The sequence below is a fragment of the Gymnoscopelus microlampas genome, assembly GCF_963454915.1.
Source record: "Gymnoscopelus microlampas genome assembly, chromosome: 1".
Taxonomy (NCBI): domain Eukaryota; kingdom Metazoa; phylum Chordata; class Actinopteri; order Myctophiformes; family Myctophidae; genus Gymnoscopelus; species Gymnoscopelus microlampas.
Window position 1 is genome coordinate 23922303 of NC_139962.1, and position 21576 is coordinate 23943878.

General features: G+C 39.8%; 1 protein-coding gene across 2 annotated transcripts in view; it reads left to right on the top strand.

Annotated features, from left to right (window-relative positions):
- The first annotated feature begins 853 nt into the window (after window positions 1–853).
- The window catches only part of epha6 (eph receptor A6), a 74479-nt gene continuing 53756 nt past the window's right edge, over window positions 854–21576 (top strand). For both annotated transcript variants that reach the window (XM_084060626.1, XM_084060627.1), the window contains exons 1-3: window positions 854–1489; window positions 10294–10358; window positions 20964–21092. In XM_084060626.1, coding sequence (XP_083916752.1) covers window positions 1414–1489; window positions 10294–10358; window positions 20964–21092 — 270 coding nt within the window. In that variant the 5' untranslated portion in view covers window positions 854–1413. The remainder of the gene's footprint in view (window positions 1490–10293; window positions 10359–20963; window positions 21093–21576) is intronic.

Below are 21576 nucleotides of genomic sequence, written 5' to 3' on the forward strand. Positions count from 1 at the left end.
ATTTGACAACACAAAGTCATAACACTAGCAGTGCCACCACTTCAAGGTCTTCATATAGTCATCATGCTCTGTATAAAGGCCTACATGACTGTATAAAGGAACCTGAGCTGGAAAAAAAATGACCGTACATCTCTGTTAATCATTTCAATGCCACCCAGTCAAGACAGCTCACTGCTTTAGCCAGACTCTTTAATGGTTCTATCCATCCCTCTCCTCTCTCCATCTCACTCTACCTCCCACACCCATGGACGTACGCACGTACACACACACACACACACACACACACACACACACACACACACACACACACACACACACACACACACTGCGTTGACTAAGCAATAAAAGCTTGTTAAAAATTAATAAATGAAGAAAAAATAATCTTTATCTCTTTAGCAGACGTACTGCCACAATCTTGTGATCTAAAGCAATGTGCTGCTCACAGCATGCTGTGCAAATGATCAAAGTGATATAATAAAGTGAAATAAATTCCAACGTATCAAAATCATATATATATATATATATATATATATATATATATATATGTGTGTGTGTGTGTGTGTGTGTGTGTGTGTGTGTGTGTGTGTGTGTGTGTGTGTGTGTGTGTGTGTGTGTGTGCGCGCGTGAATATAAAATGTTTTATTTATAAAAATAAATCTCCAGTTTCAGCGTGTGAAAAACATACATTTGTGCAATCTGCGCAGAGCACTTGTGTTTTTTCTGAAGCGCACCAGGAACAGAGGAGGGAGACCTAGAGATAGAGATAGAACTAGAGACAGAACAAGAGAGGGACAGAGATAGAGACAGAGATAGAGTCAGAGACAGAGATAGTCAGAGACAGGCGCGTACTGGTTTGAACCTAAAGCCGACTCGAGGAATCTTTGGGCAAGATCAGTCATATCCGGAGAGAGTGTAGCCTGTAGGTAGACACTCCGCACACACACTGGATGCATCAGCGAAGTTCACTTACAGTTTTTGGAGAGTCGGTTACATTCGACGCGACGGTTCACCACCAACAACAGACAGTACCTGATCTGCGTGTATCGGGCTGAGTAATTTAAGATTTAAGTACACTCTTGGTACAAGGTGCACGTCGATCTATCTTCAACTTGTTCCTGATCATACACAGGCAGACAGAGGCACAGATCTATAGATCTATAGAGCCACTGGTCGTGTGCGCAATGGCTCGGCGTTCCTGCCGTTCCAGTCTCCTTCGTCTCCTCATGGCGGGGATCGAGATGATGATGATGATGAAGAACGATGGAGAACCAACTTCTAAGGATTCCACAGTATCGCTTGGATGAAGGAAGCTACAGAAGCCTGTTTTCAACACATAATCTTGTTTATAGTGTGGGATCATCTGTCCAGAATTAGACTTCTTCAACATTGACTCACAGGACCTTCGATTCAAACATGTCGAGTGGAAATTATTATGTGTTTTTCTTTTTAATTAAAAGTATCCTGTCGGACCCAGGTATCACAAATCAAGGTGAGTTTCAAGGGCATAGAACACACAGCCTATAGCGATACAATACAAAGTGACACTAGTTCGATTTTATATAGTTTGCAGTAGTTTGAAGCTTTTAAAGGCTATCTGTAACATTTACAGTCTGGTCTCATCATAATCAGAAATATGTGGCGGAAAAAGTACTCAAATGTTTTACTTGAGTAAAAGTATCAATACTGCAATGTATAGTACCAAAAGTGGAAAGTACTCATTATTATACGTTTTCAAATGTATACAATGTATACAAATCTTTTGAAAATAGCAGATCTACAAGCTCACAATGGGCGTTGTGAGCTTGTAGATCTGCTATTTTCAAACGGCCGAAATGTATGGCCTATAGGGCTGAAGTGGTTACTGTATGTTTTGTAATAATAATCCAAATCTACAAAGTAACTAGTAACTAACGTTTAAAATAATTGTAGTGGAGTAAACGTATAATATTTGCCTCTGAGATGTAGTGGAGTAAAAATATAAGTACTGACATTTTAAACTACTCCAGTAAAGTAAAAAAAAAACTTAAAATTGTACTTAAGTACAGTACTTAGTTACTTACCACCACTGGAAATACCTGCCAACTATCCTTCCCAACACTGCAATCCTATCCTTCCCAATGCTGCAATTGAACTGTCAACTTCCATTCTCCATGTCTATCCAGTAGCTACCAGTTCACCTGAAATTGCAGAGAGATATACCTGGATGAATCACCATGCAGTGCATTGATCGCCTATAGTCAGTTCAAGAAAAGTAGCAGCCTATCCTATAGATTATTCCAGATTAAAGGTAGGGTAAGTGATTTTCTTTGGTTACAATATGTATTAAATAGCTCTATATTCTCATAGTAGGCTACTCATTGCTATATATTGTTAGTTCAGTAACAGGAGTCTCTCCAGCTCGTTATTAAACAGAAAATGCATTTTCAGGTTGGGATACCAATTTGATCCAATCAGGAGAGAGAACTCATGAGTCAGGATACAGATTAAATAAGTGAATGTGGAAGTGATGACACAAAGAAATGAGCAGACAAAATTAGAACTGGAACACTATAAAAATGAAGCTGATAAATGGGTACTCTTTCCTGATTGGCTGAAATGTTGTCACCTGGAGAGACGTAGAGACTCCTGTTACTGAACAAACAACCTTTACAGCAATGATGACTATTAGAATATAGTGCTTTTACCTTTTAACAAAAACATTTGTTTTAACGAAAAAATATCACTTACCCTACCTATGAATTAAATGTGATCATTCAAAAAAGGTTTTAGTATGTAGGTAGGTTTCTGTGCATGTGTTAACTCCCTCTCTTCAGTCATTCATAAAGTGTCTTGGAACAAATGCTACGGAAAACAAAACAAAAAACTAAGGCTATTTTTCACAAGTACTAGTAGCCTTCTTCAAGCATTGTTCATCAATATATCTGGTAGGCTATGAGAGCTAGATGGCAAGAAAGGTTGAGACAGAGTTCAGCATTATATTTTGATATTTACCATTCCTCTACTTCACTTTCAGATCTTTAGTAAAAGTAAGCAATGAGCAAGCTTTCAGAGTATGCTCCCTTGCACATGCACACACACATGCAAGTGTTAATTAAACAGTTGACATCCAACTGTAAAATCCCTTGACATTTTCATTGTCAATTGTTTGCTCTAGTCCGTTTAAAATACCTTTCAAAATGACAAATGTCTGACACATTTTAAAAAGGGCTATAACCCCTTCACATTCCAAATGTCACCTTTTTCAAATTATCTGTGTGTGTGTGTGTGTGTGTGTGTGTGTGTGTGTGTGTGTGTGTGTGTGTGTGTGTGTGTGTGTGTGTGTGTGTGTAGTCTATGCATTATGCTTTACACAGAATAGTAGCATGATGGCAGAATGAAGGCCAATGCCAAGAGGGGAATCATACCTGTACTAAAGTAACATTTGTGATGAAACCTGTTTACACTCTAGAAGTAACCTATTACACTTCAACATATAGGCTTTATATAACATAATAAAGCAGCATGCACATTTTGCTAATATTTTACTAATTAGACTAACATTTATATTACAATATTAGGTGTAGTACTTTTCCTAAAAGCTTAAAATGGTATTAAGTGTAATCTATTGTCTCACATGCCCTTCATTTAAGCATCAAAATACCATATGCTTGAATTATTTCACTATATACAAGCTTATTGCTTATTGTGTGTGCATAATGCGTCTAGCTCTAGCCTAACAACCATGCACACATTCTACACTGTCACGTACTTAGTATTGTAGATGAAAATTCAGTTTTACCCACCTGTAGTTGGATAGGTGACGATTTACCCAGGTCAAGGTAAACACTTGAAACACTTTTGTGTTGGCCTTGAAGGAGAGACAGACATAGTGAGAATGAGTTGATCGTTTACTGTATGCGTCATTATTGTTCACTTTTGGAAGAATTCAAATGCAAATCATCTCAACAGGCCTTCCAGCACGGCTTACTTCTGGCAGACACTTTAATGTAGAACGCCTTCGTGCTGTACGTATTCTATAGCAGTGGTTCTTAAACTTTTTCATGTCAAGGACCCCCAAAATGATATGTATTTGGTCTGCGGACCCCCCATCTCAAAAATATTTTGTGCCAGGAATCTTTCAAAAATAGCAGATCGAGTGCCGCACTATGAGCATTTATATCTGCTATTTTTGAACAGCCAAAGTATAAAATATTTATAAAGTGCTTAAAAAGACGCTTTATTAACAAATTTAGCTTGGAACCCCCTGGTACCCCCCCCCCCCCCTGGACCCCACTATCAGATCCAACGTTCTATAGACATCCCTGGTTCCTGATTTGTCCTGAGAATACACTGTACACAGGCAGATTCTGTCCACCTCTCTGTAAACTGTGATAGCCATTCTGTTTTTTAGTGTGGCTATTATCTCATATAGAATATAATGTTATATTTATGTTAATTATTTATAAGCATACATTGGCTGGTGAAGTCAAAACATTATTGCAGTGGAAGGGCACAAATGCTTGGATTTCTGGAGGATCTCAGTCAAATCTATATTATTTCTATATAATATGCTATCTTTCAAATTTGTCTAAATTTGTACAGTGGTTAATGATCACCTTACAGGTTTACGTGGTTAAATATATTACACCTTGCATTTTTACCATGGCCAATTCTTTCATTTTTATTTTAGAATGAGTCTAATTGTAACATGTGTTGTATGTATAAAATAAAACACCAAAGGAGAAAGTGGTATAAGTGCGCATTGTGCTTTCATGAGTAGCAGCATTTTGTAGGCTGCAAATGATCAAATGGGGCAGCTGACAATAAAGAACGCCAGTAAGTGTAGAAAAACGTAGCTACGTAGAAATCAATGTTGATGAATAACACTCTCTACCATGATGGCTTTACACCACTCATCCTGATCCTTATTTATCCTTTGTGGTCATGTCTCTACTACTGATTTTCAAGCGCAAAATGCAACACATATATACGTTTTGTGACAAACCTCCATAGTAAATTTCCACCAAACAATAAACATCTGGCTTCTGAAATGGCTATCACCTACAGCAGTAGATCACTGCAAAATAGTACTAATGTCCCATACCAAGGTGTGAGACCTCACCATGAACAAAATAATACAGTCATGATTGTATTTGTCCTGACAAAATAGATGTATAGACGGGTGTGTGTGTGTGTGTGTGTGTGTGTGTGTGTGTGTGTGTGTGTGTGTGTGTGTGTGTGTGTGTGTGTGTGTGTGTGTGTGTGTGTGTGTGTGTGTGTGTGTGTGTGCGTGCGTGCGTGCGTGTGTGTGTTGATTGATTAAATACTTTATTATAACGAAAATGTAAACAGCAGCACGGAAGTACAGTAACACACTTCAGCTAAATGGATTACACAAAAAAGTCCTGGGTCGGGGACTTGTTTCCATTGGTGTGTGTGTGTGTGTGTGTGTGTGTGTGTGTGTGTGTTTAATAATTAAATGAGCGCTGTACATCATATTGAAGTGTGCAGCTTTGGGTCATATTCCCTGCCTCCGAAGATAGTAGCTGGAATTGAATTATTGTCTAACTTTATCATATTGTGCCTGCGTGCATGCGTGTATGTTCACAGAGACATGTATGTACAGTATGTGGGACTACGGATGGAAATGAGCTTCTAGCTAAATCCGGCATATTACATGAAATCATGTGTACTGTTTCTTTTTATATATTTTTTAAAGATATTTCTTTGGGCTTGTATGCCTTTATTTGGACAGGAAATGGGGAGAGAGATGGGGGGGAGACATGCAGCAAAAGTCATCAAGAACGGGTGTATGCGCCTGGACAGTTAGGCCACCGGACGCCCCAAATCATGTGTAGGCTACTGTTTGAAATGTTTATTAATATGCACTGTCCCAGAAAGGAATACATAAAGTTAAAAAGTTATAAAGTAAGAGATTATATTGATACTTTTAGACATGCTATGGAACAGCAGTCATTTACTAACAAATCCCTCCATGATCCATCCTTCCTATTCTCTCATAATTTCCCCCCTTTCGATCTGTTTCAGTCTGCCTCTTATCGTATTACAAATCAATCAACAAGAGAATCAAGGAATGGAAACAAGCTCCCTGGGGATTTTTGTGTTATTCTTTTAGTATAATAACCTTTGACTACCAGTACTACCTGTACTGTTAACAAGCTTGCTAACAGTACATAAGTATTCAATCAATCAATCAATCAATCAATCAATCAAAAAGGCAGTTGTATTAAAATTCACTCCTTAATTACCAGCAGGTTATGAAAAGGCCTGCTGACATTAAACAGAAAATACATTTCTAGGTCAGGATACCAATTTGATCCAATCAGGAGAGAGAACTCATACAGGATGCAAGATAAACAACGTAAATTGGAAGTGATGACACAGGAATGAGCTGACAAAATTGGAACAGGAAGTCTAAAATCGAAGCAGATAAATGGGCACTCTCTCCTGATTAGATGAAATTGGCAAGCCACCTGAAAATGTATTTATTTTTTATTAAAGAGCTGGAGAGACCCTGCTACTGAACAAACACTGTAGCAATAATTACTATCAGAATATAGAGATTTAACTTTTTAACAACCAAAAAATAATTTTGTTTCAACCACAAAATATCACTCACACTACCTTTAAAGGGACATTTCACCCCTGGAAGAAACTGACCCAATGGTAATGAAGTTTAGGACTCAATTATTATTATTTTTGTGTATGATCTGTGTTTTGAGATATCTAGTAATCTTCGAACTTCTCGTGACGTTATTTACGTCACGAGAAGTTATGTCATTCCTTTTCCGCACTACATGTTGTCTCGTCACGTCTCACACAGACCAGCTCCAAAGACCGCCCCAATGGGGTGTCCCCACACGGCCAGTCACTCCCATTAGCTGCGCCCAGCGGACAAACCCCCTTGCAGAGTGAGACTTTACCTGAGTTATCTTCTGATAGTTGTACTTGAATGTTGACATGAAATAATAATCCTTTGTAGTGTTTCATAAGCGCAAGCGTGAAAAAAAAAAGACAGCGTGTAGTGGCAGCGCTGGTAAACAAACCGTCGCGAAAGGCTAGGATAAAAATACCAAGGATTCGACAGTGATGTCACTACTATGCGACACGGAAGTAGAACTGCATGAAGATAGCAAGGATTTGTCAGTGATATGACATCACTAACGAATCCTTGGACATATATGTAACTAGATGAACCTGTGCGTTCTTCAGTCAGTGTTGCCAGATATTGTGAGAGAATTAAGCAACCAGGTCTATGAAAACAAACCCAAAAGAAGATAACTAGGCCAAGAGCACTTTACCTAGACATGGGATATTATATATTTGAAAATTGCCGATCTACAAGCTCACAACGCTTCGCGACCCATTGTGACTTGTGAGCTTGTAGATCTGCTATTTACAAATAAATCTTGAGGGAGAAAAAGTGCAAAATGTGGAATATTTTTGACACACACATATTTGTTAGGGGCTCCCTGGCACAAATTATAATTTCAGATGGGGGACTGTGGAAAAATACATGAACATGATTGAGAACCACTGGTTTAAACAACAATCAAAACATTTGGAAACAAGCCCAAATATCAACTACATTTTAGAAAGAAGCCGCTTATAATAAGCAGACATGGCAACACTGCCATGCTGTTTCAACGTTGTTGTTGGAGATCCCACCCACACCGAACCTCCCCTGCCACAAGGAGGGGCAGTGCACCAAAATCATTATGGTCATTGTAGTAATAAGCAGTCCAGTCAAAACCTAGTCAAACACACAGATTTCATTATTTTTCTGGCCATAGGGTGCAAATTTTAAATTGTGCTACTGTTATCTACTACAAATACTATTACCATTGAGTGATTGCAGTTTCTTCCAGGGGTGAAATGCTCCTTTAAGCGTATCTGTTTTGCCTCTTTGTAAAACTTTTTTTTTCCAAAACAGCAAGAAGGACCATGAAGCCTGATTATATACCTTGCTGGTGTCGTGCCGAATTATCAGATCTGCAAGTGCACAACGCAATGCAACGCGGCACCTTGTGAGCTTAGGTAGGCTATGTTCAGCGTGTGACGCTGTTGTTCAATTGCGTATAAATTAAGCATTGGAGCAGACCACCATAGGCTTGAATGACAGGCTGTCTGAGGACACAGCTCTGATCTATAACGTGGGCTACTGAAGTGGGACCCCCTTTTATTGGTGGAGATTGTAATTAACTGGGTGTGCGGAGACAAAGGAAATTGCACATTCATCATATAAAATTGGCTCAGGCGGGCTCTCTTCTGGCTTAAGACCAGTGACCAGGGTGCAGAGAATGAGATCTAGGTATGGGTCTTGTACAAAACAAAATGCACACGAATGTGCACGTACATAAACATGCACATCCACTGAGACACACAGACCAGATGTGGACACACTTGAATGCAGCATGTAGTGGATACTTATGGTTTGAAGTGGGATTCACTGTAAAATGCCTGAAACACAAGGTCTAAAGTCAAAGCATAATTTCCACGTTGTAGCCAGCTCTGTAAAAGTGTTGTCAGAGGTTAGGTCACGCATATTAGACACTAGACAGCTGTTATTTTTCTTCTTCTTTTTTTTCTTTCTATGAATTAATTTTCGTGGACATTTTATTTATTTCTAAAGGTGCTTTAAAGTTCCTGTGATTTAGTTTTTCAGCATTTTGAAAGATTAAAGGTTCCCCCCTTAATGCATGTAGTTTATCGTTGTGAAGCACAGAATACTCCACTACTTCAGTATTCACCTTGATGTCAAGCTGCTCATGCACTGATAGAGCTGTCCTGCATTTACTGAAGAGCTGTTATTCCATATGTGGTATTTGAGGGCTCAGTCAGGTCTTTGTTGACAGCTTTATAACTATTTTTAGCTGGACTGCAACTGACTGACTGACTCACTGACTGAATGATGAAGTGAGGGCCTAACAATGAACCTGCCAATCGCAGATTTCTTATCATTTCATTACTACATTGTGAGTATTTCACTCGCATATGCGAACCGAAAAAAATATTTACGAGCACAATGTGTGAGTAATGACCAACCTACTGTAATCATTTCAATCCAAAGTAAAAGAGATTTATTTTCAACGTAATTAAACATTTTTCTAAATCGGAATCCTCTATCATTATGCCCAACCCCATGTCTTTTCATAATAATTGCAAGCAATCGGTCGTTTCAAATTAAAAGCTCTCCATACTTAGTTTTGACCTGTCTTCCTATTTTACAACATCCATTTCTCTGCTTTTTATATTCATTCTTCAACCTCTTTCTCCAATCTTCTCTCCATCGTTTTGCACCTTTTGTCTAACCTCATGTATATACCTGGTCTGGTGTCATAATGTGAGCCTATAGACCAATTATTTGTTTACTAACATTGAGCCTGGACGCACAGGTGATTGTTTCACGCAATCAATTCCCAACCTGTTTCGGGGTGCACTGGTTTCAGCACACCCCAACCCCCTCTTGTGTGTGTTGGCTAGTGAGACGCGTCCTAACGAGACCTGATATAATGGGTTTCGTTGCGCGCATACTGGCTGCACGCAGCCAGTATGACGTCGTCTGTTAAGGGGTCTATGGCTTTTCACGGTCGAAGAAAAACCTGTCAAATCAGAGTCGGAGGTGGGAGTGGTCTAACGACAAGCTAAAACAAGCGAGAAGCTAACCGCTGCAGCCTGGGGGAAGGGGCGGGGCGGTCTGCAGACAGGCCTGCAGAGGCAGCAGGACCGACATTACTGCCCCCTAGTGTTTCGGTGACTCATGTATACTCGTATTGGGGCAAACGCAGTCCCCATCAAAAATATTTACGATTCTGTCCCTATCGGTACATAACTCGGACGGCGCTGAGTCGACTAGCAGACCTTCGGCCGGTCGTTGCGGGCACTCGCGCCTGGAGGCGCTCAGACCTGTCTGCAGACACAGGATCTGCAGACCTGTCATCCAAGGTTGCAGCCGTTACTACTTGAAACAAGCTGTGCGATGACGTCAGATGTAGGCGGATCCGTGGATCTCTTGTGATTGGTTTAGGGAAATTTTAATCCCCTCCCCCTGGTAATCGCGGACACTGCAGCCAATGTCAGACTGAAGCTCCACGCAGCTTCAGGCTGATAATCAGGCTAGTACATACCTGCTGCTTTGTGGACCTATCGATGCGTTGCCATAAAAAAATATGGAGCTTACACAAAAATGAATTTCACCCACTGATTTGTCTTGTTAACCTCTGATGTGATGAATAAAACTGATTGTGCTTCTGATCATATTATGTTAACCTCTCTCTCACTACTCTCTTTTAGTGGTTCTGTTGGACACTACCACAGTCCTCGGAGAACTAGACTGGAGGACCTATCCTGTCAATGGGGTGAGTGATAATGGCATATTTCTACAAGTAAAAATGGTAAATAGTGCATTTATACAGCGCTTTTATCCAAATCGCTTTACATAGATTGTGCATTACATTCACCCATTCACACACCCATTGATACACCGACGGCGGAGGAAACCATGCAAGGCACCAACCTGCTCATCGGGAGCAATTAGGGGTTCAGCGTCTTGCTCAAGGACACTTCGACACTAACTCTGGGGGAGCCCAGGATCGAACTGGGAACCTCATGGTTTCCATCCGGCCGCTCTACCGGCCGCTCTACCCCTGAGCCACTACAAGTAAATCAGGATTGTGGTTTGGCTTTTCTGTCAGTTTTTGCTTTATTTAGGATAGCAGAGACAGGAAAACTGAGAGCAGAGAGAGAGAAGGACATGCAACACAGGTCCCCAACCAGAGTCGGATTATGTAATTATTATGTAATTTTATTATGTAATAAACACACTATCCGGTCACTTTCTTTATTTTTTCCCCTCAAATTTCCGTTTTTGTCTTCCCTCCTAACCCAGAGTCAGACAAAGTCAAGTTCAAGGATGCCTTATTCATATCTCTGCGTGCAGGAAAATACATATTTAAACTTCTCCAAAGATGGATGGCTCATCTTATTATAAATACACAAAATCTCTGTACGTACGTCTGTTATTCACATATCTCGAGAACCGTCCGACCGACTCCGATGACCCGAGGGACATCTATATGCCTGGCGTCAAGTTGGTCAGATAGACGGTAACCTGTTAAGTGGTCAGATGGGTGGGCTGCGAACGCTTGCAAGATTTTCAAGTGGGCCCAGATTCATAAAAGTTGGGAACCGCTGTTCTATTGTGTGTTCAAGCATGCATGCAAGACATCAAAAGGGCACCTATGAGTTTGACTGAGGAAGTCTGGGAAAGTAGAAATAAAATATAAATGATCTGTGATATGCAGAATTCCCCAAAATCTGAACTATCCATTGAATAATAATTGATATTATCATTATACTTTAATGATACTTCAGTCAGTAAAAGATTTTATTGCACATGCGTTGTATTTGGAAAGCTTGAAGTTAATGTCCTTTACAGTTTACACAAAAGTAAAAGACAAGCACAAAAATTAACAAGGGAATTGGAAACATATACAGTACTGTAAAGATCTCATTTGTATTTGAGTTGAGTCATTGATGTCAGTCATCCAAACATATCATTAGTCTGAACAAATTGAATTGGTCTACTGATGAGTACACTTCAGTAGTTAAAAAAGAACATTTGTGGTGCTCTGACTTTAAATGTAGAGCTTAACAGAGTAGCTATTAAATACATGAGGTACCCTGTAAAATCACGCCCACTGTTAATTTAACTCAGAAAGTTATTAATATCCAGAGGTGGGCAGTAGCAAGTTATTCTTTTTGGATAAATTAGACATAGACAAGAATATTTCTATGGCAACAAATGTTGCTTTCACTCCTTTTCATTTGGGAAAGTAATATTGTTCTAATGATTCTGCTTGTTACATAGTTTTTTTATAAACATTGTTCGTTTCATTTCTTATTTTTTTATCCTAGACATTTCAATTATGTTCTGATTATTAAACAATAAATCAGATCATGTGAATGTTGATTGATTGATTGATTGATTGATTGAATACTTTATAATAAAGATTATTAACAGTACAGGTAGTACAGTCAAAGGTTACGATAAAAGGGTAACACAAAAAGCCCCAGCAGGGGCTTGTTTCCATTGTGGCCTATTGTACTCAATTCGTCAGTAATACATACATACAATACAATACAATACAATACAATACAATACAATACAATACAATACAGACTCAAGGAGTCTTTTCACAAGATACTTTCTTCCTCTTCCTCAAGTAATTAAAGTAAATCTCAGAAATGTTATACTATTTTTATATTATCTATTGAATATTTCAGTTATGTCACAATTTACAATTTAGCCATTTAGCAGATGCTCTTACAAAGTGCAAGATCGGAGTACATGGCATGAACCCTAGTTAACAAACAACAGGGTAGATGGTCAAGTAAATAGAGTAAATAGAGTAAAATCAATTACTACAAAGTAACTAGGATAAGAGGTAAACATCAAACCAAGTAGCATCTTTCTAAACAACATGCTATCTAAGTAACATGCATAGCATTTGTGTAACAAGTAAACAGTATATAACATAATGTGAATAAGTAACCAACATAGCGGCATCTGTCATCGAAATAGGCAATAAGGAGGTGATACAAGGTGTAACAGAGAGAGGCCCTCTGTTACTTATGTTTGATACAACCCTTATTTATTGAATGATATTTGCACAGCACATTTGTACTTTTATGGATTTGCAGTTTACCTTAGTGCAATATGGAGAGTGCAATATGTATTTAGTGTGAGGTTTTATTGTTGAGTTTAATTGAATGCTTAACAGTACCTGCTGTGGTTCAGTAAATTGGGCTGGACCATAGTCAGGAGGTCAGAGGGGGGTTGTGATGTGCTTTAGCTATTGATGATATTTATATTGTACTAGACCATACCCGGTCGACGCATCCGTGGGGGGATATGCGCACATGATCTGGCAACCCGGGAGGAAGTTCGTCCCATAGCTGGGCAGCCCCAACTATGGGACGACATTCTTTGACACAAAAGCGCTAATAAGAAGCTGAGATTTGATGAAATTGAAAAACGGGCTTCACAGTTAAGTTCAGATGGTAATGGTCAATGGCTGTGTGCAAAATCAGAGCAATTGGTCCAGCCACTGAGGAGAACCGGGTAGCTTCACCTACTCCCACTACAGACCCACTACCCACTACAGACCCACTACAGACAGAGAATACTAGAATTATAGTAGGATTGTGTGGAAAAAGGAAAAAGAATCATGATTGTTGTAGTTCTTAAGAGTTTTGTAATATATGTGTATGTGGGTTAACTGTATAGGTATTCATGTATTTATTATGTTTAGATTTATAACACACCCCTTGGAATGGAGCAGTCCAGGCTCATTAGCTGCAGCTGGTATAAAAGGCTGCCAGTTGTCAGAGAGAGCAGAGGGGTGGAAAGCTAGACACCACCATGTCAATGGGGAAACAATGATTGAACGTTATCTGTATTGATTTGGTGAATAAATACACCGTCTGGTTGAACTCTATACCATGCCTCTGTACTAATTCCAACCGCAAAGACGGGCATCCTAACACAAGGAATTAGGAGTGAAGTAGAGTCTGAAGAGGTGAGTTCTCAAACTGCAGGGGAAAATGGGAAGTGAGTCTCAGTCTACAGTCCTGACTGAGGGGGGTAGTTGATCTTTAGCTGATCTTAGTGGAGGAAGGGGTGCAGGTGTGGATCATGTCCTGAAGGTAAGGTAATGCCATGCCCTTGATTTGCTGAGGTCATCACCAGTGTTTTGGATTGGATGCGGGCAGCCACTGAAAGGAACGCAGAAGTGGAAGATGTAGGCAGGCGTGAATATGTAGGGAGGTTTGAAGACGAGGCACGCTGCAGCACTCTGGATATGCGGCGTGTGCACAGTCATTTTCCATGATCTCATATTTTTCGAAACTGGGTTGGGACACAAGATTACAGGGAAAGACTTCCCTCTGTGGATCTCTTATTAGATTAGATATAAATCCATCAGAGTTGAAATAATAAATAAAGAACCACAAAGATGTGTTTGGTACCCATAGACTAATATAGAAACATCCTCTACCCCCTAGTGTGGATCAGATTGAAAAGGGAAAGACACAACACTACTTCACAACACAGCTTCACATCAAATCAATAATTCATTTCACAGCAACAGGGAAGTAATGATGCTTTCACATCCTTGCAGAATCTTGCCAGTTTAAGCCCCAAATCATGGTTGTCATACAATATCTGTATGTCCCTTTTATGCCCATATGGAGATTTCTGTATCGTCTGTCTGTCTGCCTGCCTGCCTGCCTGCCTGCCTGCCCGTATGTCTGTACAATATCTATTCCTGTTTACAATTTTTGGGAAGCTTAGCTTTTGACCCATTTTTTGATTTGGGGATTAAAAACAAAATTGTAAATAAAAGATGGCATCTTATAACAGCGTTGCTCCCATGTGGTTCTCGACTTCATTTGGCCAGCATATGATGTCAATAATCTATGACTTTATAACTCCATGTTTAGGCAAGGTCTCAGCCCTTTGACGTCCATTGTAAAATTAAACGTAATTCCTTGGCCTACTGACAGCATGGCCAAGAAACTTGGCGCTTATTGGTCCAGTGCTTTGCGAGATTAGCCCTCGAAAAAACAAACAGACAGACAGACAGACAGACAGACGGATAGACAGACCCATTTGGAGACGTCTTGCCTCTAACAGAGCCAAGCCATAACAATCTATTATCTATGAGTGTGTGGCAGCTGCTGTCTCTCCTCTTGCCACTGCCTTGCTGGCAAAGCTGCAATGTGTACATGGAAAACAATGGAGGCAGCAGGTCCCACTTAAGTCATCTCACCTCTTTGTGCCAGCGTTACACTGAAGACCGCCAGGGAGAGAGAATTGGAAACCTTTCAGGAGTTTTTTTACAGTCAGCTGAAAAACAAAGTGAAGTCATTTACTGCCCTCTCTATTGAAATGGACAGAACTGATGTAGGCTAGCTCAATTGGGAGTATTTATTTGTGGTGTTGATGCATCTTTGACCATTGTCATTTTGTGGAGTTTGTGGAGCTGCTGCCCGTGACAAATACCACAACGACCCTGGACCGTTGTGACCTCTATTAAGATGCTAGGCTCTAGCTCAGAATAGTTACCAGTCCTACTTTTATGTGACTTTGAAAAAAAGTGTAACAGTGTCTGTATCTTGAAAAATGTACGGGTGTAAGACACAATGTACAGTAGCTTGCTCTTCCAATAATTGTTTCTCAAAAATGTCAAAGAATATTAAAGTACTGGCCAACTCTTTGGTAGAAAAAAGTGATTGTCAAAGTTTTGGGTTATACTTAGATCATTTTAACCCATTTTTGTGCTAAACTGTGAGACAAAACGATATTGCATATTCGCAATGGTTCAAAGGACAGTCACCTACTGGGAAGATTCATTCCCACCTACTCTCGGTATCGAGTCAATTTGCTCTTGAGCAAGACACTGAACTGCTTCCCAGGTGCTGTTCGATAACTTCCCACTGTTCCTAACAGTTAGGATGGTTTAATGCAGGAGACACACATTACAACTACTTGACTTGTGAATAGGTTCTTAGATCGACTGACATGAGCAATACGCCATTGAGAATCTCACTTAAGCCTTGCTGGCACTTTGTGGGATACTGCACTATTGTCCTCTTTAGATAATGGATTGAGCTGATGGACTCTAGCATTTTAGAGTGTTCATGATGTAATCATTGCTTTGATTTTAATTAAAGAATACACTTCCTGAAATGAACTTTGAAGTTCAGTATGTGGATGGTTAAAAAAGTAAGAAGTAATAAAAAGAAATAAGGAATGTTAAAAAAGTCACGTGAAACCTCTATCATCATCTGTTTTTACGTCCATTGCCATTCAAAGAGAGTTACGTCACCTCCGTCCACTTTTTCGGCCCAGGTCCTCTACATAGCCTTATATTGGCAAATAGTGACAAAGCCCTAAACCGTAAGTTTACGGAATGCATTGGAGTCTATGGGCGTTTGTAACTATTTCCAGTTTACATGAACCACGTGACCGACGCTGTTTCTGCCCCCTCAGTGGCGGAACTCTCTAATATAAGGCTCTGTTTACGCCCGGAGACTCCTGTCCAGGACAGGCTTCAGATGCGCCGCCTGCAGGAGACTTGGCTCAGATCAGAACCCATTTGATTTGGCGTTAGGAACCCGTTGCGACCACATGCCCTTGCTGACGTCGACCTCAGGCAGGGTTCGGACCCACGACCTTCCGCATGAAAGGCGGAAGGTCTATGAAACGGAACTCTATGAAAGTGCAAAATAACTGATTTACAAACAGCAATGATTTCATTTAAAATAGTTTTATAATTGCAGAACCTCGTTTCCAACCACTCATGACAGGTACTCTGTCATTTAACTGCTGCAATAAGCTTCTGCTGCAGAGATAAGTAGTTCCATATCCTGTTGCCTCAGAACCCTTCAAACAAAGTGTGATGTTTTGTTCTCTGCCCTAAACAGCAGCACATCCCTGGGGTGCATTTTGGAACACTGCCGTACACACCAGAGTGACAAATCACTGTTTCCTCTCATTTGCATGCGTAATGGCGCTCCACTTAGTTAGGGCTTATATTAATATTATAGCAGTCATTCCAAATCGTATCAAAGGAGTTGATGAGGGAAGATACACAGTAACATCAGTGTTAATTTAACTCTACGAGTGTAGTGCAGTTACAAATGTTAAATTAACACTTTTATTTAACTGTGTATGTCCAGATTGTTCTCATAAATAAGAATATGTTCTATTACAGTATATGACAGAGAAGCTGCAGCATTTAACTTTTCTGAAATAGAGATATGTGTGGGCAGCTAATCTTCGGCACTTTGCACGCATGGCTTTCAAAGCTTGCGGGAGGGGCCCGTTTTGCACAGGGGCCCGTTTTGCACAAAATACCACAAATCATGAATGCAACGTCCGATTGTTGTGGAACTTTGCATTTTTCAAATCGCCCTCATAGTGTCACTATAGCTTGACATTTGGTCTGATAACTTGAACAGTAGGTTGTACAACCAAATATTTCCCTGCATTCCTTGGATCATGATGCAACTCAGACTAGATTTTCTGCCATTTTGCATTTTCATCAAAACACACTCTGCTACTACTCCAAACCTCACAGAAATCAGTACACATGGTGTCATGTGATCAAAATGTATCAGTCAGATTTAGCATATTTCATTTTGATTGGTTATGGAGACCTGTGCTACGAGTAGCACACTTTTCTAGTTTTAATTTTATTAGTGAGGTATTGCATGATTAAATTGAATATATACGTATATTTATTTCACAATGGCAGACAATACATACATTTTAAAATCACATACAAAAAACTGTAGCCCTTGAGGCAAATCTATAATCCATTATGAGGTCCTCCCACTCCAAGTGTCTACCTCAAGGCCACCGTTTCCAGTGTTATTATTTTTTTTAAAGCATTCTTATTTTGTGTGCTATAATGCTGTAGAATATGTCAGGAAAATGGGAGAATGACACAACTTCCTATTATCTTATCATATGAACCATATTAGTATGGAGGCTTTATGAACCAGCAAAAAGGACCACAATGGAAAATATGCTCTCTTTATTGTGTTTTAGCCTTTTTGACAGATACTGTATGTACAAATATATATTCATCATGACATTTTGTCAGTAAATCGGTCAAAGAGAGTTCCTTTTGAATGTGAAGACTTGTAACATTAGTTATTAGTATTGTTAAGAAGATTCCCCAAACTATTGAACATTTTTTACAAGTATAATAACCCTACATTTAAGGCATGTTTTTAGATTTTCCATTTAGAACTTACTTAATTAAATAAAGTTTTGATATCAGTAAACATATGTACATCATATATTCAGCAACTCAGAAGCGTATTATACTGCAATGTTTTTTTTATAAATAGCAATAGTAGATCTACAAGCTCACAGCATGTCGCATCATGACATGTGAGCTTGTAGATTGGCAATTTTCACTATTTGTCATATGACAAAGTATACAGGGCTTAAGTGGTTAACTCACTGTCCTAGCATTGCTTTCAGCTGTAACACTTGCATCATTACAGCAGGTCCCATCATAGACTTCTCTCTATTATAAAATCACTGGCAGGACTTTCACAATGAAACGGGGAGATTATGATTGATTAATCATTTCACCCCTTGGCTGTCCCATAGCACTAATTTAGATAGTTTAATTAATATTAGATTAAATGTGTTAGCACGCTCAAGGTTAAGTTGTATTTAATCATTTATATTCGAGAACACTCTACCTTAATTATTTCAATTTCCTCCCAGGCTTAACTAGTTCTGTCCTCTGTGTGTTCTGTGTGTGTGTGTGTGTGTGTGTGTGTGTGTGTGTGTGTGTGTGTGTGTGTGTGTGTGTGTGTGTGTGTGTGTGTGTGTGTGTGTGTGTGTGTGTGTGTGTGTGTGTGTGTGTGTGTGTGTGTGTGCACCAGTGATCGAGTGCAAGAGAAAGAGAGCGATACATCTTAAGTGCAAGTGGCTTGGGTCACATTGACATTAATTATTCTATTATGCTTTCAATCTCTTTCATTATTTTATACTAACGCTACACAGTCAATTGTAACTCAATATACCCTTACGAGTAGATTTTTACACTCAGAGGTAAATTAACATTCAGGATTTTGCTGTGTACTCTATTTAAAATTTTATGTCATCCAGTCTTCAAACTAGCTGTGTGTGTGTGTGTGTGTGTGTGTGTGTGTGTGTGTGTGTGTGTGTGTGTGTGTGTGTGTGTGTGTGTGTGTGTGTGTGTGTGTGTGTGTGTGTGTGTGTGTGTGTGTGTGTGTGTGTGTGTGTGTGTGTGTGTGTGTGTGTGTGTGTGTGCGCGTGTGTGTGCGTGTGTATTCAGCTGTCTCCTTGATCTGTTGTCTATAATCTTCCTGAACTTTGACAAATTAGCAGTGGCTTTGTTTCTCCTCTCGGAGCATGTTCGCTGAGTCCTCAATATGTCTGAGTCTGACAAGTTTTCAAGCTTTGAAACGGACACACAGTCACTGTCAGCACTCTATTAAATACCACAGGGCAAGTGAGAAAGCGCAAGTTCTGTCAATAAAATATTACAGCTTTTGAACTTCTAATCATGACACCTTTAGAGCAGAGCAGACAAATGAGATCTGGGTGATGTAACAACTGTGAAAACATAAGTAAGACTGTCTCTTTCTAAGGTCTGGGTTCTAGGGCCAATTAAAGGAGGTAGATAGTTTCATTGCAAAGGAGTCTTACATGTTAAATATGGTACGTGTCATGGGGACAAATCAACCTTTTCTCATTACCATGCTTGCAAGTCAGCTACAGCATGTTGCTCTTTAATGTTGTATTTTTCTCAACTGCAGTAGTTCTCCTTTTTGGTTTCTGTTGAGCATTCAACTGTCCATATTTAAACAGGGTAGATTTTGAGCTTTGAACATCATCAGTACAATGTAAAACATACAGGAAACTTGCTGAGCGAATTCATGCTCCCCAGAGGATGACCCCTAACCATTTAGGTGACTTCATGACCTTTCTACTTTACCATGTAAGGTAGTACTTCATTTACATTGTTTAGTTTTATCGCCGCATAATATTCACATTATGTATGGATGTACTCATGCCACAAACAGTAGTTTAACATTAAGTAGAGGTTCTCACACCCTCACACCTAGATTGCACCGCCAATCCGACCGATATGTCTGAGTCATAGTGTCGGGGGCTTTGTCAGAGTACCCGTTGTACCCATCTGCCTGTGTCCATTTTGTGCCCATATATGGAGATCTTTGTATCTGCTGTCCATGTCGCTTTTATTCCCATATTTGGAGATCCCTGATGTCATCAGTAAATGCCCATATATTGGCATGCATATATATGGGCCCATATATGGGCATATCGGTCGTTTCGGCAGTTCTGGACAACCGCATGGATAAACTACTCAAGGGCGGGCACCGCACTCCCATGAGTCCTTGCCGTTGCTTGTTTGCGAGTTTGCGAGTCGGACGGTCCCATATATTATGAGACCCATATGCTTATGACCGTATATGGGGGAATAGCGGTCGGATCTGTCGCTCTGGACAACCGGATCTCTATATATGACATGCCTATATATGGGCGTATCGGGTTTGTTTATGTCTGAGTCAGAGTGACGTGGCCGTGGTCTGCCCACCCGCATGCCCTCCCATTAGCCAAATTTAATATAGTGATGTGAATTAATCACACAAAATGCTCCCGGTGTGTAAGGACCTTTAGGCCACAACTTCGCACACAAGATATCTCATAATCTGATAGCATCCTGCAAACTGTAGGATGAACCCTACTGATTTTAGTGGCCTTTCCTCTTGCACACATTTTCTCTTTTAAAGGCACTTTGAAGCTTTTCAGCATTTCAATGTATTTTATTTCTCTTTAAGCTTTGCTGTTGTTTACAATATGTGCTAATCCGTCAGTGTTTACACACGCGTACACACACAATATTCCATTGAAAAAACATACTGTAGCAGGCTAGCAGCTGCAAATCATGTATACACGCATTACTACAGTACGCAACGAAGGGACCACATTGCCCAGAAAATGTTACAGATCTAAAAATAATGGAAATCCTTGCACTGAGGTTTAAAGAACATTTCAACTCAATTATAAGAAAGCATGAAAAGATTAATTCCATGCAGATTTTCTTTTCACCTCATCATCTACAAATTCAATAAATGTTTACTAGGGTTGAGTGGCCTGTTTCCTAAATTGTCCTGATCACTATTAACTATGATTTATTTAACTATACATTAGGCTATGGCATAACGTGAATATAAATTATGTTGTAACCTACAAATATGATAGATACATTACAATTACTGTATGTTTCAGGTGCTGTGTATAGGGAGAGTTAAAATTCTTAACTAACTTCAAACAATCTCATCCTTGCTTCTCCTCTTTTCTCTCCTTCTATTATTTGTAACAGTGGGATGCTATCACTGAGATGGATGAACAGAACAGGCCAATTCACACCTTTCAGGTGTGCCATGTGATGGAGCCAAACCAGAACAACTGGTTACGCTCAGGTTGGATCCAGCGACAGGCTGCTCAGAAGGTCTGATGAACACCACCCTTTTAACGCAAACAGTTTTCTGAGGCTGTAAGAGCCGAAATTGTAACTAACCATAACTTGTTAAATGCACCTTTGGTACTCCAAATCCGTCACATTAATGATGTTACATGTACTGTACTGATTCCCTATTTCTGATCAAGTCCATATGCCATATGTCAATTGGTTCAAAAAGCTGCCTGCACTTCACACAATAGCCATCCACCCAGGGAAACTCCCCCGTCGGGTGACAAGAAGGTCAGTTGGCAGTAGTAAATTGGCACCGGGTGAAAAAAAAAGGGTTACAAAATCGAGGGATAAAAATTATTTAAAAAAAAACAATAGCCATCCATCTCACTGGCTTCAATCTGGGATCCCATCGCCAAATAAAAAGGAAAAACAGCACCCTCTGCTGTTTTTTACTCTTTCACTTGGCTCTGGGAGGAGCTCAACGTAGCACCCGTGCGCAAGGAAACCAGGGTTATTGGTC